This window comes from Battus philenor, unplaced genomic scaffold (genome assembly GCF_028537555.1).
Source record: "Battus philenor isolate CCGP_79_NKW_IND1 unplaced genomic scaffold, ilBatPhil1.0.hap1 SCAF_2, whole genome shotgun sequence".
Classification (NCBI taxonomy): domain Eukaryota; kingdom Metazoa; phylum Arthropoda; class Insecta; order Lepidoptera; family Papilionidae; genus Battus; species Battus philenor.
The window spans coordinates 12,928,874-12,956,544 of record NW_027181682.1 but is presented as its reverse complement, the minus strand read 5'-3'; the positions used below and the strand labels follow the sequence as shown (position 1 = coordinate 12,956,544).

The window sequence follows — 27,671 nt, the reverse complement described above, 5'->3', positions numbered from 1 at the left end:
AAACGAATCTACTCCAAACGTTTCAATCCGACCGTGTAATTACGTGAAAACAATTAAAAAATAGGTAGATTATTTTCTATTTCCCGTGTTACTGTGACTTTAATTTTTTATCTATTTTGTGGTATTTAAAGTTCAAGTTTTTTTTTTTATTTTATAAGTACGTGACATATAGACATAAACAGACATTTGTGTATTTTTATTTAATAACATTAGTATTTATATACATTTAAACTATTATATAATTTGGGTATTAATATACTATTTAGAAAAAGCAATTGTGATTAACACGCTCTGGATATTCAATATTAGTTATTTAAAAGCGTTGTACCAATAATTAATGGTCATAACAGCAGTTCGGACTTGACGAAGCCGAGAGATGAAAACGCGATAGTTACCACTGGCCGGCGGTGCTCTGCTACGTCTCCGACTTTCGCGGTGTCTGATTTATTCGGTTTTAAAACGTACGTAAGTGCACGGCGCGTAAATGATTTTCTTTTTCACCGTCAGACAGTGTTTAGTTTAGTCTGTGTGGAGTGTGTAACCGGTGCGGTCGTCTTGTGACAATAAGTTTTACCGACTTGAATGGTTCGATTAAGCGCAGTGGGAGAATCGTTGGCGGCTCGCGCCGATGGCATCAGTCCACACTCACCAACCGATTCGAAAATGCACATCTTAGAGATCGGCGCTGACCAAGTAAATCTTTTGTTTTAATATAAATACATGCAACATTTTCGTAAGTTTTTAAATTAAGGCACCATTTTTCATAATTTTATTTTACGATTTTGTTTCTAAAGTCCGTAAATAAGTATTTGTTTACTAAATCAAAAAAGATGCAGCGTTAATATGTGGGTATTTTAATAATAACATGAAGATTATTCCAATAAATTACTACGCCGATTCTGTAGTAATATTTTATATAAATATTAGTATTATATTTGATATATTACCAATTAGTTCTACGATATGTAAGTAACAAGGTAAATCAATGTTACGGATAATCATTTTTGTTCAAGATGAATGAAGCTTCAACCAATAACCGTTACATCGACCGAGTTACCTGTAATTTATTTTGATTAGACACCGCCATGAAATGCATTATGATCTAATTATTAACGCAATTATTATTGATGTGGATTACATTATTGTCCATTACAATTATTTCTTTAACTCATTTCTTCAAAAATACCTACCGACGTACAGCTTTAGCACCTATTTTTGAAATCAGTATTCTGAAACACAATAAAAATACATTTATACTTTAAATAAGGACGCGAACAGCAATACAAATAATATAAATTTACAATAGTTTAATTTACAAAACAAGATATATTGTTTTTGTTTTTTTTTTTCCTATTACAGACGTACATAGTTCTAACCATAAGTTATAAGTAAGCGAAAAAAGCTAAATTGTTTTCTGTTATATCAAATAACTCTGATACTAAACCTAGACGAACACGAAAAACCTGTAGTATGTCATTTATATACATATATATACGTTATAGATGTATATATTATATACATATATATGCAGCAAAAACGAAACTACATATCAATGTAAATGCAATACAGAATTAGATACCTATACCTTATTTTAGCTTTTAATCTTTATGCGGCCGCTCCCATACTTGGGTAGGGTTCGTTTACATTGTGAAGCCTAGACGTCACAATCAATCGTGATTTGAACTTTTGTTAAATCACGAAAGTAACAAAAAGGGCACGTAATGGATCTTCTATAAAAAAAATAAATTAAGAACCTTGTTTTTCTATAAAAATTGTAGTTTAAACACAATTGCAAACATAGCTGCGGTGGTAGTTAAGTCTTTTGATGGGTAAAAATATGTATTTTAGTTGCGACTAATTCGTATAACGTATTATCAATCTAGCGTTAACCACAAAACTAACAGAGCGTAAACTATACCATCACGATAATGCTTATGTTATCGTCACTTGTTCAACTTTTAGCATATTTTTGTGTACCTTATTAGTCTTTTCAATAGATATTTTAGAAAAAAATGAGATTTAAAAAGAAATAAAAAACCACTCTAAAAGAAGTCAAACATAAAACAAAATGCACTGTGAATTATTTGAAAAAACTTTTTATTATTTTTCTTTTTATTACAACAATTTTACTTTTGCCTATTTACAATCTGTAATAAGATTATCGGGATTTATGATCTCTAAAGAATCATAAAACTGTTAAAGCCAAAGGCTAAAATTAAAGCTAAAATAAGATAAATCTCATACCAAAATGTTACATTTTTGACTTTAAGTTTTAATCTATAATATAAATACAAGAATATTCTCTTATTCTTTAAAACGTCATTTATTATTAATGATTCAGGGTTGAATACCGGCAATCTAAAAATATTTTTATTTAAAAAAATATATATTTATTCCTTCTTTTAAAAATATGAAGTTAAAAATGTATTATAATATTTTAATTAATTTAATATTAATAATAATTACATAACTAACATATCTATCTCGAGTTACCATAATAGTTTAAGATAGTATAGTATTGTTGAAAATTTAAAACTATTAAACCTCATTCCTTATGCAATAAAGTTGAGTTTAATTAATCCTACAAACTCGTCAAAAATCAGCTTTCCGTCAAAAATTTGGTTCAATTCTTCCATACGTAACAGGAGACGTTATACATTTAAATTAATGTTTATTTTATTCTAATAATTTTAACTATTGGTTGTAGATCAAAGTTTTTTAAGTAACTTTGTTATTACACATCTACACATACACATAATACACATATTACATTACACTCTAAAATTTCAAGCATTTTATCTTAAAGAGAAAAATTAAAATATACAAGAAAACGTCCATAAATAACAAAAATACATTATACAAGAAATATTTATGATATTACTATGAAAAATACATGATGTTAAGATCCAAAATTATATGTCGTTGATGTCTAATTTTATTACATGTAAAAATGTTTTTACAAATTAAATTTTAAATTAGGAGATATTTTCCAAAATAAATAAGTAAAGATGTTTGGCATTACTTAAACCGGTCATAAATCGAATTTTTTAACATATAACCCCCCCGTAGAAGCCCCCCTCCTCATTTGCGAAGAACTCGGACAGCTACTTTTCACAAACCTATTTTGAGTTCAACTTTACACCACCAAGGGCGTTCGCCATGGATAGGAACAGGTGGTAATCACTTGGCGCTATGTCCGGGCTATATGGTGGATGTGATAAAACCTCCCATCCAAGCTGCCGTAGCTTCTGACGAGTCATCAACGAAGTGTGTGGTCTGGCGTTGTCCTGGTGGAACACTACACCCTTCCTGTTGGCCAATTCTGGACGCTTCTGGTCGATCGCCTGCTTCAAGCGGTCCAGTTGTTCGCAGTAGATGGTAGAATTAAGCGTCTGGCCATATGGGAGCAGCTCATAGTGGATGATTCCCTTCCAATCCCACCAAACACACAGCAAAACCTTCCTGGCCGTCAATCCCGACTTGGCCACTGTTTGGGACGATTCACCGGCCTTCGACCACGACCGTTTTCGCTTGATATTGTCGTATGTGATCCATTTTTCGTCGCCAGTCACCATCCGCCTCAAGAATGGGTCGAGTTCGTTCCGTTTCAGCAGCATATCGCAGGCGTTGATTCGGTCCAGAAGTTTTTTTTGCGTCAAATCATGCGGCACCCAAACATCAAGCTTTTTTTTGTATCCAGCCTTCTGCAGATGGTTTAAAATGGTTTGGTGACTAACTCCCATCTCCTGGGCGATATCACGAGATGCCACATGCCGGTCTAACTCGATGTAGTCCATGATTTAATCGGTATTTGTCGTCACAGGTCTTCCGCCGGCTGGCTTATCCATGGTGTCGTTTTCGCCGGCTCTGAATCGTCGAAACCATTCCTCCGCGGTTCGAAGTGATAGAGTACCATCCCCCAAAACACCATTAATCTCACGGAACGTTTCTCTAGCGGATTTGCCTTTAACGAAGCAAAACTTTAAAATAGCGCGAATTTCGGCATTAGTGAACTCCATGTTTACACGCCTATAACTGTTGAACGCAATATCCAAACTAATCATGCATAGCGTCGTTTTGTAGGTTATGTCAAGACCTTTGAAATTATGTATAGTATTGCCAGATACGAGCTCTGTAGCGCTTTGTACATAGCCGCGAAATTCAAAAGACAAAAAGGCGGAAGGGAGATATTTGACAACCTTTTACAATGATAATGATATCAGTAAAATATATGAGAATTAAATAGCTGTTCTGAATTTCGATACATTAGGTGATTTATCATACTTGAAATGCACCTTAGATTGATATGCCGGCCTAGTGGAAGGTAAAACTTCCTTTAACTTACGATATTGTTGAGTATTTTAAGACTTGGTCGTCATTTCAGCCCAAACACTGCAAGGAGTAAGCCTCCCCAAAAGATATCTATGGGAATATACTATAATCACCACTCTTGACAGGCAGGTAGGTGATCGCAGCGTGCTATTTTAGTACGCAAAGGAATCTGCTGCCCATCCACTGGAAATTTGTTAATAAATGGCAATCCTATGTAATTAATACACAAAGTGTGAATTATATGAGACTGTATCGCAGGAATCGAACTCGCGACCTAAGTCTTAGTCCGATATACCTGGGTAACCTGCTAAAAAAAAAATTAAACGGCATTCAGTAATGCATAACTACACACATATCTAACATATCGTCATGCTCAAGCTTCTGCACATATGCAAGCAAGTTTGACTGTTTAAGCTTAATAAAAATCGATCTGCGGATTGTTGATTTGTGAATGTTGAGTATGAACAGCGTAATTTTTATACGATAATACATATATACATAAACATATATATACACTTATATAAGTATATATATATATATATATATATATATATACTTATATGTTTCTCTCATACGAAGCATTTATTAAATTCAATTTTGGCGATATTTCCTTCCTAGTACTATATATGTATAAAAATCGTTACAAAAAGGTTTTACGTAACAGGAAGATGAAGTCACCGGAGCGCGTGGAGTGGACGCGGCGTTCCGGACGGTGCCTCGGGACCTCACTGCTTTCCTTGTCTGGAAAATTACGGTATGTATATTTTCTTCCATTTAACCTAACATAAAGGTCTAGAATTACTCTGTGTACTGCATGATCTGGATAGGGACGAGTCAATGCTACGTATTATTGATACTAAGATACAATCAGAATAAAATTAATAGAATTACAAAAATATTGGTAAACGCTCCAATACAAATTTCTGAATAACTTGAAATTAAAATAACTAGAATGATATTTGAAAATAAATTCTAAAATCGTTAATGCATATTTTTTACAATATAATGGTTAGAAAACGTCAATTAAAGAAATGACTTTTCATTATTTAATATCGCATAATGATATTAACGACAGCACGCAGTATTCCACATTCCGTTCGGTTCATTGCAAATGGTAACCGCAAGAAGATATTCCGATGGAAATAGCAATACATATAGCAAAACTGCACGACACGATTTGCCAATTACGCCTGGATTCGCGTCGCTCTGTCACGCGTGTCAGCTAACGTCTGGTGCCCGTCCGCGGCTAATTTCACTTTCCCGCGTAAATCATAAGCCGACAAATTATTCATCGCATGGAGCTAAAATTACGACCAGAGAAGCCGTCGAAAATCACATTCCATACCCATAATTCCTTGGAGTAATAGATCTTCTCAGACCTTTTATACAGTACACGCCGATTATTCGGTTATTTAATAGATTCAATAGTGAATGTACAGTTCTGTGAGAGAAATGTACCCGCTACATTTTATTTATCGTTAAAAAAAACTTTAAGCTTTTAAATCTGTTTCCAATTACCTTATATAAAGTACTCTGAAACTCTATGGAACGTGTCAGGTTAATAACATCTGACAGCTACCCTGTATTACAACTAAAATTTCTACATTAAATTTAATGAAGGTATAAACAATTCTATTCGTTGTTTTAAAACAAATATTAGCTCTCTGATTCCGGATCAGTTCAGCCGTGAGTTCTTAAAGTTTTAAAGTTAACAACAACAACATGAATGAATTCGAAACGGCACAGCCTAGAAAGTTAAAATGAAAAGAAAAAAAAATGTAATAAAAACATAAAATATCTGTGTCGCTCGCAGGGAATCGTGACAGAACATAAACTAGTTTTTCTAGAATCGGATTTTATAAATATATGGTTAGTTTACAGGAAATTCGCCGACATCAACCGATAAATATAATATATAAATTTAGTTACACGCTCACTCGCACACTTATATTTTATAGGTTTAGATGAAATAGTTAACGAATAACAGGTATTATTTATTTAATTATGTTAAATGAATTTCACATTGAGGTTTATTTATTTTATTGATAAATTAATCTGTCAATACTTTGTTCCATATGTATAAAAGTACTCCTTGAAATATTTTTTATCAAAATAAGTATTTTGGGATAAATAACTATTTATTCTTTTATTACAAATCATCTATCTATCACTTATTTTCACTCGAAGTTGAAAAAAACATTTAATTAATACTATCTACATATATTTGTTAATATATAATAGCTGAATTTATTACTGAGAATTACATTATCGGTAGGCGGAAACCGTGATTATCTTTCCATTCCTTCGTGACAAACACACAGACAAATCGGTAACATTATAAATAATAAATATCAATATTATATTTAAGGTAACGTAAGTGGTTGAGAGCACTTGACGCTATGATATAATTTGTACACCATAAATTAGGAAGCAAGTTTCCAACCACGTTTATATAATGGGACGCTGAAATTATAAAGTCATTTTCATCAATTAGCGTGGGGAGGTGTCGGGTTAATGTTTCTCAGCGTGAGGAGTTGCAACGTTAATAAATAATCTTTAACTAGCTGTTCACACGGCGAGGCAATTAAATTTATTCAAGGAAACACGCACCTCTAATTTGATATCAAAAATCTATGTAGAAATAGATTACACTTGTTTTAATAGTAAGGTTAGTTTTAAATATTATTAATAGAATTGTACTGTGAAAAATATATTAAAAAAAGAATAAACTAGTTGCGTTTTTTTTTTTCTTTAATAAATAACATTACGACGAGAAGTTAAAATTAAATTTACAACGTGCGTTACTTGTTTTACGTATTCCAAAAAATATATAATTAAGAAAATAGTAAAAACTTGATTATATATAGACAAAGGTAGGGACCAAACACAAAAAGAAATAATCCTAAGTTTGCCTATTTTAAAGTATCGTAATTTAGTAACAGTTAGCTTAGACTTTTCGCTTGAACGAATTTACGTAATACCTTTAGTTTGAAAAAGTAATAATTTTGTAATAATTTATTATTTGAATATTTCACTCGTTTTAATCGTGAGATATGCATTACGACATTTTTATGACATTATATCATGAAATAATGAAAGAACGTGAGACGTTTGTATACTTTAATATTATCTGTTTATTTAATATTAATATCTTACGTTTATTAATATTAATATATTGTATCTATTTATTTAATATTATAATTGTTCTTAGTGAGATAGTTATAAGGTAGTAGTTATAACAATTGTAACTAATTTCATATTTCTAAGTTTCTAAGTTAGTACTCTCTTACTGCCTTTTGTTACTGTTTATCTCCAATAAAGTAAATAAAAATAAATTAAATTTGTATCTCTAATTTTATGGCTGGCCACGCCGACTGAAAATTTTAAATCACTTACTTCAAGCGCTATACTTATTGCTCATAATACGACTTACTGAATTCACTTGAACAATATTAGCTAGTAGTATTAAAAACAAAGAGGACCTCTTTTGTAAATATCCGATAAATCCGGTGAAACAATGATCATATGTCGTGAATGTGAATAAAAACTAGGGAAACAACATCCTTTGTTTATGACACAATGCTCACATTCACAGTATATTCCCATGTATCTGTGTGAGCATTATATCTATGTAACACAGTGGGTCATCGGTCTTGGCTATAAAGTTTAACAATCTTATCCCAGTACCCCACCAAATTGAGACACAGTTAAAAAATAATCGGGTGTCGTGAGAATTGGGTTTCAAATATATAATGTGTGTTGTTGCGTTATGTCATTATATTTAACTCTTTTGAAAGGTCGTGCAATTTACTGGTATTTCGTTTCTGTAATATCGAAAATCACAATCACAATTTGCTTAATGTTCCGTGAAAATTGAAATTGGTACAAAAACAAATCGTTATAGGTGAACAGTGCGATAAATGCATAACCGGTTACGAAAATGAAATTTAGGAAACAAAAGTCGTCCAGAGCATGGTTCAAAATTCAATATCATTGAAAACAGTTGTACTTTCAAAAATACATTACTCATACATAGGAATAAAAAATACAAGTTAAACACGTAGGATCACAGCTTGTATGCCACGGCCAAAGGAGCTATTCACTGCTTATACACCTATAACCAATGAGTATACACCAATAAACCAAATATCAATAAAGTGATATGATATTTGAACCTTGTCATACGATTATTTACCAATTTGACAGATTTAGTTTTGACGCATTACGGTCCACGACAATAAAATAATATCTTCAAATACATCTTGCCAGATACTATTATTACTAAAGAAGTGAAAGGTGCACTGCTTGCTAGGAAGCATTTATCAGTGGTTGCTACATCTTTCTAATAATTTCTTACAATTGTCTACGTGCTGTGTGATTATAAGATAATGTAGCAATCGAGCCTTAAAATCGTAAAAAGCAAGATAAGCTTAATATAACAAATGACTTCATTAGTGTTTATTAATTTTTAATTTGTTTCGGGTTTTATAAGATAAAAGATAAAGACAAAATAATTTATTCAACATTGGAACTTTTAATAGAACACTTATTGATCGTCAACTTGTTATTTCTTTTTAATCTATTTTTTTTTGACTGTACTCTGCTTCAAGAGGTGTTATAGAATTGTGACGAAGCAGCAGGAAGAAACTTCAGTACAAAACATCTTTTAATAAAGTTTATTAATACAGATTTATATAAGTATAGTTTATATGATATAAGCTAATTGAAATCTAAATAATCAAACGACATCATTGCCAAGGACTATATTCTTAAACTATATTCGAACAAACAAATTCAGCGTAGATATAAAAGTTTATCATCATTTCAACTATATCGTACACTGCTGAACAAAGTCTCTCCCCGTAGATTTTCAGAACAAGCGGTTGACCGACGACCTTAACAAGTTCATCTGTCCGTCTTGTTGGTGAACGTCATTTACTATGGATCGTTCACAAATAGATATTTATGAAAGACACATTTTTCATACTCTATCAAGCTGAGTAATCAATACAACTTAAAGAAAGTAATAAAAAATGTAAGAACCATCATTATGTGATATTTTTTTAAACATTTACATTAAAAAGAACTATTACAGTTTGTTGTAGTGCAGTAAAAGTAAATGAGAGTGCGGACGGATATAAATGTTGTGCTCGTTATATGTCTCTGATAAGCATTCGTAGAAAGTAAAGAAAACCGAAAGTTTTCCGAGCCGCCGTGTGCAGCGAGCTCGTGTTTATCACAAGACATGCAAATCGCCTCCGCAGCACGTCGACACTATTAAACATTATCAGCAAAACAATCGCAGCAGCTCACATAAACTTCACACACATTATCTCATAACGTGAAATATAGACCAAAATCTTTATGAAAAATATAAACAAATTAGAATATCAAATGTAATTTAAATTATATAACGTACGTAAAATAACAAGTTTGTATATAGGTATACTTAAACATAATTTCTTATTATTTTTGTACAGAAGTCTTACAGGTAGAAGTTAAAATCATGAATATCCAAGGTGATTAGTTACAGATGTAAAAGCTTTAAGGTTGTAAATGTTATAACAAAATAGATTTCGTGGTTTTACACCAATAACCAATCATCAAGTCGAATGTTATTAAGAAATAGAGTTATTTGAAAAACTTATCATTTATTGTAATTCTCTTTTACACAAAGTTGTTGGTTCTATACCAAAAACAGGAGAATAACAATTGGCTATGTACAAAATACGGATTTTTGCCACTGATACCTCAAACATTCAAGGATTGCAATTGCAATTTACTTATCGATATTGCTAATTTTTTTTTCTGTAAGATCCTTCTTCAAAGTATTTGTTTAAAAATGACCGGAAATTATATACGTAAATTGATTACCATTATAATGGGATCAAATGTACATTTAATAATTAATCTTTACATGTACAATGAAGCCGTACGTTTAGCCCAGCATCAAATCCTAGAGACTTACGGAAATTAATCAGGAAAGTTCGTAGCGCTCCCTCGGGGCTTACGAAGCACCGCAAGTGCTTTGCGAATCATCGGAAGCTTTTTGCGCGTGCTCAACCGAATTTCATTACGCTAGGAGCGCCGTCGACTCTGTTCTAATATTAATGGCCGCTCGACAAATCCCCTGATAACATGTAATGACGTACTCTAAAAGCCATATCATCTGCTATCTTTTGCAATGTACAACGGCGAACTTATTACCATTACCATTCGTTGACCTTTTATTTGATCGTAATTAATGACAATAATTCTTCAAAAGACACATTTATGTATATGGGATGGGGTTGAATTTTATGAATACCACAATTTTCAATCATAGACTCTTAATTTTTTTTTTTTAACAAATCATCTTGCGAGATTTATTTTAAAATAAATACGTGAACCTAACACACTCACACACATAATTAAATCTAAATTTGAAGAGGCAATGGTGTAAAGATCTTGCATAAAAAGTGTAGGTGAATGCAATTCTAGGTACAGAGAACTTTAGGAGTAGAGAGAGGGTACCTATCCTAACATTAGCGAAACCCTTGTGCGAAGCAATCAGAATAGCTGTACCAGGCGGTATAATCTTGCTTATATTGACTAAATTACATAACCATTTGTATAAATAGCCATGAAATATTGTTTTAAAGAGTATACCTGTGGGAATAATATCATAAAGGATTCCCACAGTCGCGCTGCGGCTCGTTGGGGCGACGTTAGACTTAAGACGTAGCTCGAAGTCCGTCGTCTGTCAACAAAACAATTATTCTTACTTAAGTGTTCAATTGGTCGGAACTTAACAACCAGGCAAAACTTACGCGGTTTCAGGTGTGGAAACTATACTACCACGTCACCATTTCTTCCGCTAAACTGTACCGCGAGAAAATTGTTTTGTTTTGGTTTGGGAATACTATAATATATATATTCACCCACAATCATATCAAACGACCGCTTGTATTCATCATAAGAATGCCAGAAGAACCCAATGTATACAATAAAAGCATCCTTTAACTTAAGCAAAAAAGGTTTATAGTGCGCTCTTGTCTAAGATGAGCATACTCGTACAACAATTAAAAGCCATATTATCACTTAAAAATCCTTTTAAAATTTATCGTGTAGTAATTAAAGAACAAGACACACACAAAAACTCTTGAAATCCGTAAAGAGTCGCCCAATCACATTCTTTCTTTTTTAAATTATTATCTATAGTGTACAATAAAGTGTTAATAAAGGAAAATAAAAATAATGTTATCGAGCTTAAAGAAAAATGTAACAGGCATCTTTATTTCTCGTGTATACATCGCTACCAGATTATTTTACACTGTACAGTTATGGGAGTTTGGTATATTCTCCACGAAACTTGTATCTAAAGGAATTACGGGGACAGTGAGATGTGTATACATAAGTGCCGTTATTTTATAATCTTTCGGCCCCTACCGAAATTAAATAATATGCAGTAATTTTATTTCATTAAAAGGTATCTGAATTACCTGAACTATATCGTGTAACCTGGCGGAAATAGAGTATTTGAGAATTCGAGTTAGTAAAGTTAGCACCCGCATCGGTAACGGAATATGGATCATGAATGATTCATCTGTATACCGCTAGACCATGCGCCGGCGCAAACCAACCGCGATCCCGACGCCACGCTGCTCCGAAAGGAGGCTATCATTGTTTATTGTTGCATTCACTGCTTATTATTGCTTGCAATTACTAAAATACTTCGCGTTTTTGTTTTGTAGAAATATATTATTATTTCGTTTAGAAAGCATGGAACATGACCGTCATTAATATGATTCTATTTCAACAATACGAATATAATTTTAAAAAAATGCATAAATCTTTACAATTACTTTACAAAAAATATTACGTGATCATTGAGAAGATTTTTAACTGCGATTAACAATCGTTGATCACATGAAACGTACCCAATGAGGCTATGAGAAAATTTGGGTTTTCAAAATAATGACCTCGGATATCTATCAAAGCGTTTTAATAAAAAGCATGCTTTTCTATAAAGTGAAGTCAAATATAACAAAATATATTTCTCGCAGAGAAATAAACCAAAAGGAATAAAAGACCAAGCGTAAAACGTTTTGAAACATATACTACAAGTATTAATCACTACCACGAATCAAATCTAGAACTTTTCATCTTTTCATTATAATTATAAAAGAATTATAAACGTCTATCATAACTGCACGGAGCACTGTACTTAATAGGTTTCATTTGTCTAATGAAAATGTTATGTTTATAAAAGCGTAACACGGCGCTTGTTCGAAATTATTGTGGTGCGTTAATTGGTTGCAAAAAAGCGATAAACGAGATGACGGATTCGAATCAGTTTCGGCCTACGTCCGGCCCCACGTACTGCACGCAACGGTGCTCACGGGACGCTCCGGCGACTTGCGGCCCAAGTGAAATGATATCAAAAAACAGCAACAGTTTTTACTGTCCTATATATAAAGACTTTTTTTTTCGCTTAAACTATCCTAATCTAAAAAAAATAATCTTTTAAAATTTAAAAGGGTCAGTCTCTAATTATAGAAATGTAATCATACGGATCCCGTTGAGGAAAGGGAGTTGGCATAACAAAACGGATTGGTACGGATCGGAGTAACGGATTGAACTGGAATAGGGCAAGTTACATAGCGCACAGACCAATTGACCGCTTTAATATTCGCTTGCCGGACCCGTAACCTTCACTTCTTAAGATGCCTTATGGAGTTGAGACCACGGATCGGCAATATAATGTATCTTTAACAATCACCTTTCAAAAAAATTATGAATACTAAATATATTAACATGGACCGACGAATGTTTTTTTTTTGTTTCACACGTGGCTACGCATGCTAATAGGACGATGAAAGCGCGTAAACCATCAATAATCATGCCGTGATAACACGTCGATAATCTACTAATGTAGCCAATTCCCTGCAATAATCATACCGGCGAGAACATTATTCACAATCCTCGACTGTCATTTTAAACACTAGCAATTACCAGTAGCTGTTTTTTTTTGCTCCGAAGACTTCAATTATTCGTTATTTTGCTGTCACGAATGGCACGAGGCGCGTGAATCGATTACCAGTGGGATTGATTTATCCTTACAGGTGTAATTAGTCACTTTTAGGTGAATTTTTCTTTCATGTATGTACCATTTCTTAAATAACACTAATGATATATTATCTTTCTAATATTTCCAATACAAGACTTTTCTCAGAGAGAGGTATGACGCGTATTCTACCATGTGACACCATTGTGGAGTATAGATGTCATCATTATCATGCCAGCCAATATCTGCCAACTGAAAGGTCGCCCTTCTCGAATCGAGCGACGTCCCGCAACCTTTACGATGTCGTCATTCCATCTCGTGAAAGGATTACCCACGCTACACCGCGTTTTGGTACGAGCTGGTGCACGTGATCGTCACTCAAGAACCTTTCGGCTCCAAAGATCGTTTCTTTTTACAGATATTACATACCTTAAAACTTTTAGACAGCACGATTCCCGCAGGATGTTTTTCACAATTTCATGTTTGTTTTTTTGGTTTCACAATAGTTCATTAACCCTGTCATTGCACTCAGACGTTAATGTTAATTAACACACAAACTGTGTACTCGCTGGTAATGAAAGCCACAACATATAATTGTAACTCATAATTCTTAATCATAGGTTATTAATGCTTGCCGGAATTTCCCATATTATTCCAAAATAAATAGATACCTACCAAACCGCTACAAACAAATTATTTTAAAAATTATCCTCTTTTTTCTCAATTTTTTTCCTATTGATGCAAAATACCTGTAAATTAGAAAACGTTTCGGCTAGTTAAGTATTTAAACTTAACACCGTCCATCAAAATTTATCAAAATAAATAGACATATAATTTAGCTAATATGCTTCGTAAAAATACTATTATAACAATTTAAAGTTATTTAATAAACCATTAGTTAGACGATTTTGAAAAATCGTAACAATAAACTAACATAACAATTATCACGGATAAGTCATGCTGAATTTTTTTTTATACGAACTTGTGCAGAGCTTATTTCGAAGTTTAACAACCATACTTGGGCTACAAACATGTTAGTCATAAGTAATATCATGAAAACTTATGTTTATCAATAAGATTCGATTTTTATACCCTGTCAGACACCAAAATCAGTTTTTATTCCTCGACCTCTGAAAAATCGATTTCGATCAAAAAGAGTCAATGTCGACCATTTCGAGAGTCCTTAACCATGAAAGGTAAACTATTATGTAATGACATATACTGCAACCCGAGTCTGAATGATTAGCATAATCATTATTGTTCCAAAACATAAATTTTGTCACAACTCTGATCATAGATAGTTTAAAAACCAGACAGATTAAGAATAGTTTTTTTTTTCAAGATAAATTACATTTAATTAACAAAACATGAGAATTAGGTGCTGAAATGTTCGTACCTCTCATCATGTAGTTATTTAAAACTATTTAGTACAGCTACACTATAATTTAGCCAAAAGTACTTGCTATCTCTGTCATGTCCAATCATCAAAGTTTTAAGCCATCACTACTTGTTTGAGCTCATAAAAGTAAGCCAGTACTCGAATAGAACTGCGTGTTATGCGAAAAGGGAAAAAAAGAAACCACACCGAGGAAAATTAAACTTAATTGTGTTTTGCGAAATAGAAAGTGCAATGATATGGGCTTAGACTAAACCGTTAGACTAGTCAGTTTCACTTCTAATCAAAATCTATCTGGGACAAGAAATTTGCAATTGTCAAGTATAATGGCAATTGATGGCAAACATGGAGTAATAATTTTAAATACAAAAAAGAATATATTTCTCACCGCTGGGTATACATACATATAATTACAATCTTAGATTTTAATGAGATAAATATGCATTATATTGTTGGTATTCCGCACAAAGCTTTTTAGGAACAAAAATAAATCGACAGAGGAATCTAAGTATAAGCACATGACCATCAGGGTAATTTTAACCAAAGGACTTCTGCAACTTGACATAGACCTTCCCTTCGAAACATCTTCTCGTCCAATACACATCATCATCTAAATAAGAAATGCTACAACAATGTGTGAATCATTCCTCACTTTTGACAATCCTCAGAAGCTAAAGTGCGAGGTGGTCATCATTGTTCGTCGAACAACAGAAACCCTAAAACTATATAACATTGCCAATCGTCCGGTGGTAACAATATTTCAATTATGAGACCGATCAGCGATGAGGAGATCCGCAAAGGAACAGAACTAACAGATATAGTACTTCGCAATTTGAAGCAGCAATGAGCAAGCCAATTAGCGCAAAGAACAGATGGACGCTTACTCCTTAAGGACCAGCAACCGTAGCGGAGGACGTCATCACTGAAAAGGTAAACAGATGGCCTTGTTAAATTCGTTGGCAAAAATCCGAATGCAGGCTTCTTACACCTGGTCATGTTGGAAAATTTATGGATAAACTCAAAAGCCGTTAAGAATGTAAAGATAATCTCTTTGAAAATAGTTATGTACTAGTGATGTGTATACTTGTACGAGGTGCCTGGTGGCATATTAATATTTTTAAATATAATTTATTCAAAAAAAATGCGGGGTAAGATGGTAACATTGGAATCATTGACCATTCAGATTTCTGTCACCATTTTGCATTGTTCGAGTGAGCATCGCGCATTCGCAGTCGGGACATTTTATAAGAGTTACATTCCCACATAACTCGTCTCGCGCGTCGACAATGTTGTTCACACTTCGGTATTCGAGGAATAAGTGATGTACGTAGTGTAAATTTAATTAGTTTCTAGGTAAAAATACCGCATATATGCTTCACCTATGATTACTCCACGGACACCTTAGGGTCCCGTCGTTCTTTAAGTACTCCCGAATACATTATTTTGTACTGGTAGAAAGCAGTTTATGTGAAAATTTACGACTTTAAAAAAAGAAAAGTGTAGCCTAACTGGTATATATAAGGGATAATCATTAAATTTCAGTAAAGGGTCTCGAGTTCGTTTGTTATAATATTCTTATTCTTTCTCTCGAGAATTGAAAGAAAGTGACTTTATTTCACGCAAAATTTTTTGTCAAACGACGTTGGAACGTTTTCGCACCGTAAATTCGAATTTTTTTGTGACCAGGTTCATTTTCGACTGAAAACAATTACAGGGATAGATATTAGTAGACAGGGTAGTAATACGAATTTCGAAAATTTTTTCTTTTTTATTATCATTACGAATTTATAATTTTTGAAATCACTGATTTTTGGATAGGATGTAACATACATTAATTGACAGCAAATAAACTATTATTTTACCCCTTTAAAGCTTTTACAACTATCACCAACAAGCATAAGGAGTTAGTGATGATTTACTTTTACACGACACACGACAATTGAATAGAACCAGTGGGTTGTAGCGAAGGCGGCAGTCGACAGCGTATGATTAATAGCGGCGCGCGCAGTCCATGTGATTAATAACCATTGTAAATTATACGCGGGTTTCTACTTGCTTTTTTTGTGTAAACTATTCTACTACGATAGAATCGTTTCATCGTTATTTTTAATTTAACCTTTTTATCAAGAACTCTATGGCATAATTTTACAATATAACAGTTATACATACAAGTGATCGAGGTAAAGAGAAAACACTACGCGTATAAATTTATTTCATTATAAAAAAGTACAAGTATATATTTATATACCTGTGGCCGATGTCCAGAAGTGGATGTGTAACGGTTGAAATGATAATATTGAAATGTTTTATATTTTAAAAGGAGATTATTTATTTGTAAAGATACAAGATTTTGTCGTTTAATGAATGTGTGATTTGTAATATATAGTTTGGTTTCAAAAGTAAACAATAATTTCCTGAATAATGAATGAGCAGTTGCGATGATGGAATGATTTCATCCAAATATATACGTATAATCAAGTTTTAATACATGCTTCTAGGACAAAGGAACCGAAATGCTGCCCCGGACACACTTCGGTACATTTTACGACGCGGACGCCTACCTGGTTTATTCGTGTTCCCTCCCTGGACAACCCGGTGGACCTGATGTTATAGTGAGTGTAATTTCTTACAACATCCATTATCATATATTCCCCTACACATTAAGATATATATTAGTGGCAACATATAACAACGATAACTCTTAAAAACCCCTGGGATATGTGGATCAACCTTAGCTATAAACATTATATTTACAAATGTAAAAGAATTTTTAAAATGTTTTAAAATATAGTGGAAGCTAGAAATAACTATATTTCAGGTTTAATCCTTAAATAAGACTTGTGTATATCTAAAACTCTAATTTTGTTATATAGATATAGATAATACACAACAATAATCCATATTTTACTTACACCTATAGTGAACTAAGGCTTTCAGTATGGTAATAGCAATTACCTCTTACATTACTAATTAAAAGATAAACAAGCCACACAGTTTATTCTTTCGATAACTGTAGCTTTGTAATTACAGCATCTTTCGATTGTAGCTAAAATAATTGATACGGAACCTACAAGTTAATTATAACTGTACAGTTCATTAACGGTGTAAGAATAAAAATTATAGGCTTATTTCACTTACATTTCAGCTAGAACTTTCTTTCAAACAAATACCCCCGAAAACATATACACAAATAAAAAAATTGCTATTCTAAATCAAATTTACAGCGCAGATTTAATACGTTTTGTAATACATTAGATCAACTTTTTAAACAGAGACGCGAAATTAAAGAGAACGGCGAATGTGGCGAAAGGCACATCCACGCGTGGGCAGGCGAGCGTAGTGGGACGTTGGGCGCCCTAGCGCTACGCCGCGCCACACAGCTCGCCGTGCACCTGCCCAGCCCCTCGGTTGTGCACCGCGAGACTGCCACCAAAGAGTCACCGAGACTTCTGTCTTACTTCCGAGATGGTATCAGGTCAGTTTTATTAAAACAACTCTTAATTAAATGTCGGCGTAACGAGACTCGTACAAATAGTTAACCCTTAAACGCATGAGTTATTTATACTTTCAAGAAATATATCTTGTAGGTAAGTACACTACAATGCAGGGAGTAATAGAAAAACACATATTTGTAATGTTTTTATGTTTATTTATTTTAAAAAACCTAATGTTGCAGATATACTGTACACTATTGTATTCAAAGTGGCAGTGGCAATTTTTCATCATTATTTATTTAAAGGTTAATTGAAGCACAGAGCAGCAAATATACGGATATTCAATTGACTTGAACGGGGTTAAGTTACGCTGCGCGAAGAATCAATTGACTGTCCGTACGACTCGTCGCGCCGACATAGATAACCATAAAGATATGGTGTTTTGGTGCTCTTAAGTCGACATGCATTGAATACATCTCTTTACTAATTTATCTAAAAGAAACTTGTATTATATCAAAGCAAATGAAAAAGGATTTTTAAATCTATTCTTTCTTGTTATTCCATGTTTTTAATCTCAGGGTCCTTTTTTCAAGTTTTTTTAGTGATAGTATGATCTGTAAACTATCGTACGGGTCGATTGCGGATTGGTCTATGTTATATTTGATTAACATTTTGATTCAAAGATTGTATCCATTGTTCAATTTTTTCGCTGGTATTAATAAGCAGCTAAGCTTTTATACATTTCACAACAATTACGAAATTGGGAAAGCTGGTCTATTAGAGAAAGATATCTCGCTAGGGCACTAGCACTATCAATATTTATTAATAAAGAAATGATTGTTCAAAGATTCACACAACACACATTCACAATTTTATACCGACTGATCTGTAATGACAATATTAAGAAAAAAAAACTGATCAATTAACAAATAACTGTAGTTGTTATAACCATATATCCTGATATGTTTTTTTTAGAAAGCAAACAACGAACATTGTTTGGCACATAATTATTTAAGTTGACTCTACGCTGAGCATAATACATCACGTAAAATGAGTGCATACACATTTATCGCAAAAGATAAGCTTATCTTTTTAATATAATAAAAACGAAAGTTTTAACGCGTCCACAAAAATGAATGCTTATATGATTGTTATTTATGCACAAAAAATGGAGGTTGAGTTCACTGCTACAGCTACCTAATTTTATTCTTTCATTTTGTTTATTATTAGTTTACAGCAAATTTAAGATGGCAGAACGCTAAGAATGGTTTGCCTAAATCTTGTATTTACAAACCTAAGTCGAAAGTTTCCTTTCGAGCATCGGCTCGGGCAATTATATTATTATTAGGAGATTGGAATTCCACCAAGCTCTAATGGTAACAAGTCGTATGGGCAATCGTGAAGGAACCTCGAGGCTTGGGTTATCACTTAATAAGCATTTAGAACTCCAATAGAAAGCTGCTCAAGAGAGCTAAACCTTAACTTGATACGTATTTGTTGTTGATACCTTTTTTAATAAGAATATATCGTTCGCAGGATATTCCGTTCAGGCAGCGTTGGCGATGGCGCCCGGCTATACCGTGTGCGTGGACCACGGCCAGTGATGTTGCAGCTGGAGCCGGTCTCGTGGGCGCAGCTCGCATCCGACGGCGTCTTCGTGCTGGATACCAACACCATACTAGTACTGTGGCTGGGTCGCACAGCCAACCTCATCGAAAAAATCTTCGGTGCTAAGGTGACCTTCTTTTATTTATTCGCGTTTAGAATAATGTTAACCATCATAGCCTTAACCCAACCCATAACGTGGCGTTGGTGGAGGATTTATGGATGATACAAATTCAAGTAGCTAGAATTACATCTTCACCCTAAACTGAAGTTTTTGCTCAGCACCGTTATTATTATATACAGTTATTAAAAATAGGTATAAAACCATTAAGGAGTGAATGTACAGCTCTTTTGCTGTCAACTAATATATGGTATATCATATCGAAAAATCCATACGTTTCAGAAATAGTAAATAACGTAATAATAATATGCCAAGAAAAAACGTGATCTTAATTAAATTACTGCATATTTCATTTATTTTATTAATTATTGTTTAGCATCTGTTCTTGCAAACTTGTTTAATATCATTTACCGCCAAAGTTATTGGCCCGTCGTATTATAATTGAAAAATAAATTAATGTACCATATTTCAAAGCGATAACTTTATACAGGGTGAGAGCTGTATAGTCATCTGTTTAAAGCTTACCTATTTCCTATTTCAAAACACTCTATATATCTCTTTTGCTATCCCATATAAAGTAAAGAATATTCGTTATAATATTTTTATAGAAATGAATTCAACAGCACTATTTAAGCACTGCTCATTAAGTCTTATAGTAGTATCGAGGAATTAAATAGTGATAACTTTAATGTGTATTTACGTTTAAATGGGGGAGGTCAATGCCTTGTAATAGGTGTCTATTGCGTAACATGATGATGATGATGAACCTAAGTATAACCGTTTGTCACAGATCGCGTACCGCATGTCGCGCGGAGTGGACAAAGGCTCGCCGACTCGCCGCATCGTGATCGCACACGACGGCTACGAACAGACGCTGCCGGCGGCAGAGCGTGCGCTGCTGGGAAGCCTGCTGGAGCCGCGTACCCGCGTGGTGAGGGCGCCCTCGCCCCCCGAGTTGGGCAGGCCAGCGCGCCTGTACCGCGCCGCCCCGCCCCGCACCCCGCACGCGCTGCCCTCACAGAGACCAGCTGCGCGCCTAGAGGAAATAAAACGCGCTCCTTTATATAGAGACGACTTGGCTGATGACGTGAGTTACCACAACAAAACAATTTGCCACTTGTTTTACATATTCTTGCCTATTTCTCACGCTGTGGAATGCAGTTTACTTATACGCTGTCACTGAATCATTTATGAGGTTAAAGCGAACGGGAATGCTCTTTTTCAAAGAGACATGCGCCGGACCAAAGCGTATATTAATCATCAGCCTCTTCACCTGACACTGGGTACAAAACACTCCGTCGCCTAAAAACCAAAGGCAACAAAGAGATTAGATTAAACACGTAGACAAGTGATTGGCACCTGCATGGCTACTTTTTTTCTCTTTTAAAATGGCTCCCATTTTTGAGGGCCTCTCGTTCCCCTTGTTTAGCGTGGGGCAGGGACGTGACAGTTTCGGGTTAAAATAACTTTTCCTATTTTTTATATGTTTTTCTTTGAATCTTTCTCCTTTCTTTTTTCTCGTTGGTTTCATTTAGTTTTACCTTGGGTAACCAAGCCAGCTTCTAAGTCCAAGAGAATATAATAAAATGGCTATCATTGTGCAGGGCATATACGTGGTTGACGCTGGCTGCCGTGGGGTGTGGGCGTGGGTGGGCAGTGCAGCTGGTGCGGTGGCAGCGCGCGGAGCGATGGCGGCAGCACGCGGACTGGCCCGGGCGCGGCGGTACACAGGCCTGGTCAGCTGCACGGTTTCCGGCCGCGAGCCCCTGGAGTTTGCCGCGCTGTTCCACCGCTGGCGCTGGGCAGACGCGCGCAGAGACATAAGGCTTCGTGCCGCCCGCTCGGCGACCACCAAGCTAGACGCGGTCAGCCTCGCCACCAACTCCTGGCTCGCTGCCGAGGTTATTTTCATTTTTTATTTTATTAATTGATGACAACTTTCAGCAGGTACATATTAACACATTAATCATAGTAGCAGAAAGACAGTAAACATTTTTCACTTAAAAGAAGCCATACACTCTTAAGTTAAAACAAAACAATTTGGTAATATACATAATATTACGTTTAAGTTTAGATAAATGTAATTACTGAGTTAAAGAGAAAAGAAAGTTAAAAGGCTTACTAAAAAGTCATAAAAATAATTAATTATAGCCGTGATTTTATACTTTCACTACAATGATGTTATAGAAAAAAAAAAGAACTGATTTCAAAAAGTTCCAAAAACGTTTCTTTGTTGAATAAAAAAAAATATTTTTTTTATTTCAGGCACAGCTGCCAGATGACGGGTCGGGTTCGCTGCGCATGTGGCGCGTGCGGGGTGAAGAGGAGTATCGGGGCCCAGCGCTGGTCGAAGTAGAGCGGCCACAGCAGGCCGCCTTCTACAACCGCGACTGCTACCTCGCGCTCTACACTTATCACGCGCCCACCGGCGACCACTCCATACTTTACTACTGGATGGTAAGATCCGTACAAAAAACTAGAAAGACTCAACACAACAGTCCAACTGTCATATTCAATCTTCCTAGTCAAATGTTATGCTATCTTAGAAAGAACCAAACCAATCTCTTCAATATATTTGATACCCATCATATCTAGTGTAAATAGTTGTTGCAAATTCTTCTACATAAAAGCAACAGATACACAATAAAAGAAAAAATTGTGCACTTAATTTTATTGTGAACTACTTAAATTTGAATAAAAATGTTGTTTATGGTAAAAACAACAGTGGTTATATTATATTTTTCCATGTTCTAATTACATTTCTAAATTCTTGATTCTTTGTTCAATCGGTATTAATTTTGTTTTTCTAGTAAAAGCGAAAATTTTATAGGATAAAAAATTTTTTAAAAAGTATACAACGATACTTGTAATATTCTTATAAATTGTTTTGTCACCAGGGTGGCTCTTCGCCAAATGATCTCAGGAATTTGGGTGTTAAAGAAGCCAAAGATCTATACGTGAAATTAGGTCGCCTTCCTGTCCAGGTAAAGTTTTCCACCAAGAAATGCGTCTTATGTTATTTAATAAACTTGTAATATTTTAATTATATTTAAAAATACAGGCTTGGGTGTACCAAGGCAAGGAGCCGGCGCACTTTCTGCAAATCTTCAAAGGAAGAATGATTACGTATGTGGGAAGCGCTTCAGATTACGACCGTATGTATACAGTTTACTACCAATTTGGTACAACATAACTGTTTAAACTATGTTTATTTTACTCATCAATACGTAAAAGACAATTAAAAATAAAGCTACAGTGGACAGGCCACATAGCACAAAACATCTGGCCGCTGTAACCTTAAGGTTCTGCAGTGGAAGCCATAGAACAGCAAGCGCAGCATGAGACAGATGTCCGACCAAAACATAAACAGACAATGTTCAATCAAGGTCGTCGGAAAACACTGGAAACAGGGCTCTTTAAAACGACCTCATTGGAAGTTTATGGGAGACGCCTATGTCAGCGAAAATAATCACCATGATCACATACCTTCATTAAATTACCTCTGCACTATCATGATCAACTGAAGGTGATTACTTACGGCATTCAGTTTGCCGTTAACATTTTGTGTGAGAAGTTTATAAATAAATAAATGAAACCCATAATATATGTTTACTTTTTTGAATGGACGATTTATAGCTATAGGACTTATACACGTACAATGTGATAGTGCTAGCTCCTGAAGTAACCGAGCTTATCGTTAAGTTGTACCATTTTTTTTTCCAGCCGATAGACGCCCACTGTAAGGCAAACCCTTCGCCAAAAGTCATCACGTGGTCCGGTTTTGCATTACCCACGTCCAGTGATTTCCTACAGTATTATCTTTGTCGTCGGTCTAGCTAGTGGGGGGTCGACTGGCGTGTGTCCATCGGTCTCTGTTATTGCTCATAACTCTAATCTTTATTGTAAATTGTCACATCGTCGTAGCACTACCTGGTTTTGGTCATATTTATAATAGCAACAAGAGTACTATAATGCAAGTTTTTAAAATGTTTCATATCTTTAATTAAATTTAAGCAAAATATATTCACAGCGAGCGGGAGACGCGTAATAGCACCGTCACGTGCCTTAATCCGCGTGTCCGGGCAGTACGCGCGAGAGGCGCGTGGGGTTGAAGTTCGCGGTGACCAGGCGCGGGCAGCGATCCGTGAAAATGGCGCAGTGGTTGTGCGAAATGGAGGTGAAAACAGCGCTAGCGCTGCTCGAAATGGCGTAGGAGTGGGAGTGGGTGCAGGCGTGGGAGGGGAACAGGAGGGCCGTGGGGCTTGCTACGTGGTACGTGAAGGCGCACGCGTATGGGTGTGGTGCGCTGCCTGCGCCACGGGCGACGAACGCGAGGTCGCCAAGAACATGGCCGCGGCAGAACACACCCTCGTCATGCAAGGTCATTACACTGTCTGATTATGCTTTCTTATTTTTCGAGTTCGAATATAGACAAATACAAATTCATAAATTATTGCTCTAAAATTAAATGGTATAAAGGTAGTTTATACTAAAATTTGGTTATAGTACTACCGAAGCCCCTCTTGAAGGCGCTTACGCTTTTTTGCCTGGACACTACATTGCCGCGCTTTCATATAGCAGTTATGGTTTATGGTACTTCTGTTGAAAATATCCACTCCCTTGCAATAAACTAAAAATTTTACTACAGGAAAAGAAAAAGCAGAATTTTGGTCAGCTTTGGGAGACCGCAGACATTTGCTCGTTGCGTCTCCGTTGAAGGAAGTGGAGCGGCCACTGCCGCCGCGTTTGTTTTACGTGTCGAACGGACCGCCCGGCCAGTATTCGTGTAAGTTTAGTTACCCCTTCAAAGTACAAAATAACTATAAGCCACTTCTGTGTGGAAAGTGGAAGACTTCTATATGAAAATTAAACACTATTTTCTATAGTCATTTGAGTCATTAGAAATTGTAATAGTGATATGCAAAGGGACATTTTATGTTTATTTTAAACAGAGTACATTAATTTAATGTTTTTGGCCATTGTCAAATATTATTTGTCCGATGGCATTTAAAGCTTCAACCGATTTAAGATGACAGAGCGGTAAAGGCGAGCAAACTAATTCCAGTAATAAAGACTGCTAACGGTAATTAAACTACGGCTCGAGCTATTAAATTGTTCTGACACGCTTTTAGAATACCGACGATTAGTTGTGATTGTAGCCAAAGGTTGATATTGCAGTCGAGGAGATAATATCGCTGAGCCAGTACGAGCTGGCACCGGAGATGGCAGCAGTGCTGGACGCGCACGGCTGCGTGTTTGTGTGGCTCGGCGCGCATTGCTGCCCACGCACCAAGGACGACGCAAGGAATCTCGCCGCAGCATACCTCGCGCAAGGTAACACTTAACAATACCGTTTAAATCTACGTACAAAATTATCTAATGCAGGGTTCTAAATTAAAAAAAAAAAACAATTAAACCTAATGCGGAGATCCACATAAATGAAGTCATTAACATAACTCAATGAATCGCTCGGTTGAAGTGGCAACGGGCATGGTACATCTTGTACAATCGAAAGTCAAAATTATTTCAAGTGGCGACTACGAGCCGGTTGAAGCATCGTGGATAGGCTAGGTGGATCAAAGAGAGTGAAGGTTGCAAGACAATGGCGATATCTATCAGCTGACATGATAATAATGAAACTTACCTATTTTGAATCAGTGTCGCCAGTAACAAGGCACTAATGACGTAAGTGGTGGGTATCCTATGCTCATTATTGTGATGTTCGAAGACCTTATTTCATAGGATCATTTCTACAAGTGAGATCTATCCAGCCGAGATGAAATGTAGCATGGCGCTCTAAGCGGGAGTGTAACAATAGGCTGACGGTGAAACACGGTTCATACCCCTTGCGTAAAGGGTGGAGAATCGCTGTCTGAATGACTATTTGAAACTTTTTATTTATATACATATCAATCTTTGTAGTAGCTCATCGCGATATCTCTAAAACCGCGCGACAGAGACTTCATAGGAGCATTCCTGTGCCGATTGAAAGAATGTTCTCGAAGATCTAGAGGATACCGTGACGATATAATATTCAATAATATAAACTTCATTCCTTCCTTTATTTAATAAAAAATATGTAATGGACGAAGCACATGTATTTCTTTACATTATTATACAACAGTATTCTATCACACGTAGTCCTAAATTTAGGTTTATTTTATTAATGTAACAGACCCCGCCGCAAGAGATCCAGAGACCCCGGTGCTGGTGCTTAGCCAAGGTCGCGAACCGCCCAACTTCACAGGCTTTTTCCCTCACTGGAAACGTTCAATGTGGAAGGTTACATTTTACTTACACTTATTATTCATTATAAACAGTATGTAATTACTGCAAACAATTGATAATAATCATACGTTTAAAATTTGAAGATTGACAGTCTAACATTAGAAAGCCATCTTTCAACCGCACATATGTAAGCGGTATGGTCAGATGATTGTAACGAGAGTCAACAATATAAAAAAACTCGATTTTTTTTTAAACGAGCGAGTATTTTAGATGTTCCCATTGTTTTCAGTTTCTTGCATTAACAAATAAAATTTTCAGTACTTTTTTCCGATTGCCACACAATTTTGTAAATAATTATTCATGTTCAATTAATTTCTAAAACTGTTTGATAAATATAGTGAAAAGATTATGTACCTCAAACATTTTTCGTTGCTGTACAGAGTCATAAAACATTCGGCGCGATCATCAGTGCGTTAGAGGGCAAAGCCATAGTGCAGGGCGGCAACAGCGCGCTGCAGTGCGGTAACAGTGCAAACCAATTCGACCAGCACGAGAAGTACCCGCTGACTGTGTTGCGCGGCCCTAAGGAGCACCTGCCGCCGGACGTCGACGCACTTACCAAAGAGGTACGAAATTGAACTACCACAGGTTGAACTACCACAGGTATACTGGACTATCAGCTAAAACCCCACAGTCTTCATTGATGCCTTTTAAAACTACGAAAACCCCTTCACATACCAACGTAGTTAAAACGACGGTGCCCTTGTGTCTCAACGTCTTAGGATAGAGCTGCAGCCTTCCACCCGTTATCAGACATGAGCAAAGTTAGCACACACTCCACAACGGTGCCAAGACATACGGAGAAAGATTACCTCGAATCTATCACCAAGGTCATGCTATGGTGGTTGAAGCAGGGCGTAGTATAAATCTACCCTGATGTCCTGGTCTCGAGCTGGAGATCTTTCTCAGATAATCTTTCCCTCTCTGCATTCTCTTGCAAAGATTTAATTTATGCTTACTATATTTAATTTTTCATTGTTCTCGTAGCGTCATCTGGTATGCATTTAAAATAGCATTTTTTCCATATATATACATATTTCCGAAGTTCGTTAAATAATTATCTTGATCAATTGTAGAGCAAAGATAATATTAATTAAACAAATTTTTGTATTCCCAGCTTTACTTAACGCACGACGACTTTGTGTCTACGTTCAGCATGACGTATAACGACTTTCGGACTCTGCCAAATTGGAAGCAGAAGGAGTTGAAGAAAGCTGTCGGTCTCTTCTGAGATTAATAATGAAAAATGGCTAAGAACTTAAATATTATTAATAATATTAGTGCCTTAAACATTGGTATTGCTATGCAAAAAATAATTTAAAAATAAAGATTACATATCTATAATTCATTATCAATATTCTATAAAACATTTAATTTTTATTGTTATATGATAATGTTATAAATTATTTTATATTTCAGAATTTTAAATAAAACAATGCGATTTTAAAA

At 35.3% G+C, this 27,671-nt stretch overlaps 1 protein-coding gene across 1 annotated transcript; it reads left to right on the top strand.

Annotated features, from left to right (window-relative positions):
* Positions 1-411: 411 nt before the first annotated feature.
* Positions 412-27,650, top strand: qua (villin like protein quail). The gene is made up of 16 exons (XM_068765069.1): positions 412-693; positions 4,997-5,086; positions 17,273-17,386; positions 18,047-18,249; positions 19,745-19,943; positions 20,725-21,021; positions 21,539-21,835; positions 22,200-22,391; positions 22,832-22,918; positions 22,996-23,089; positions 23,965-24,315; positions 24,583-24,720; positions 25,113-25,268; positions 26,110-26,216; positions 26,603-26,788; positions 27,340-27,650. Exons 1-16 carry the CDS (start codon positions 583-585, stop codon positions 27,451-27,453), a joined length of 2,736 nt encoding a protein of 911 aa, XP_068621170.1. The 5' UTR covers positions 412-582; the 3' UTR covers positions 27,454-27,650.
* Positions 27,651-27,671: the final 21 nt, after the last annotated feature.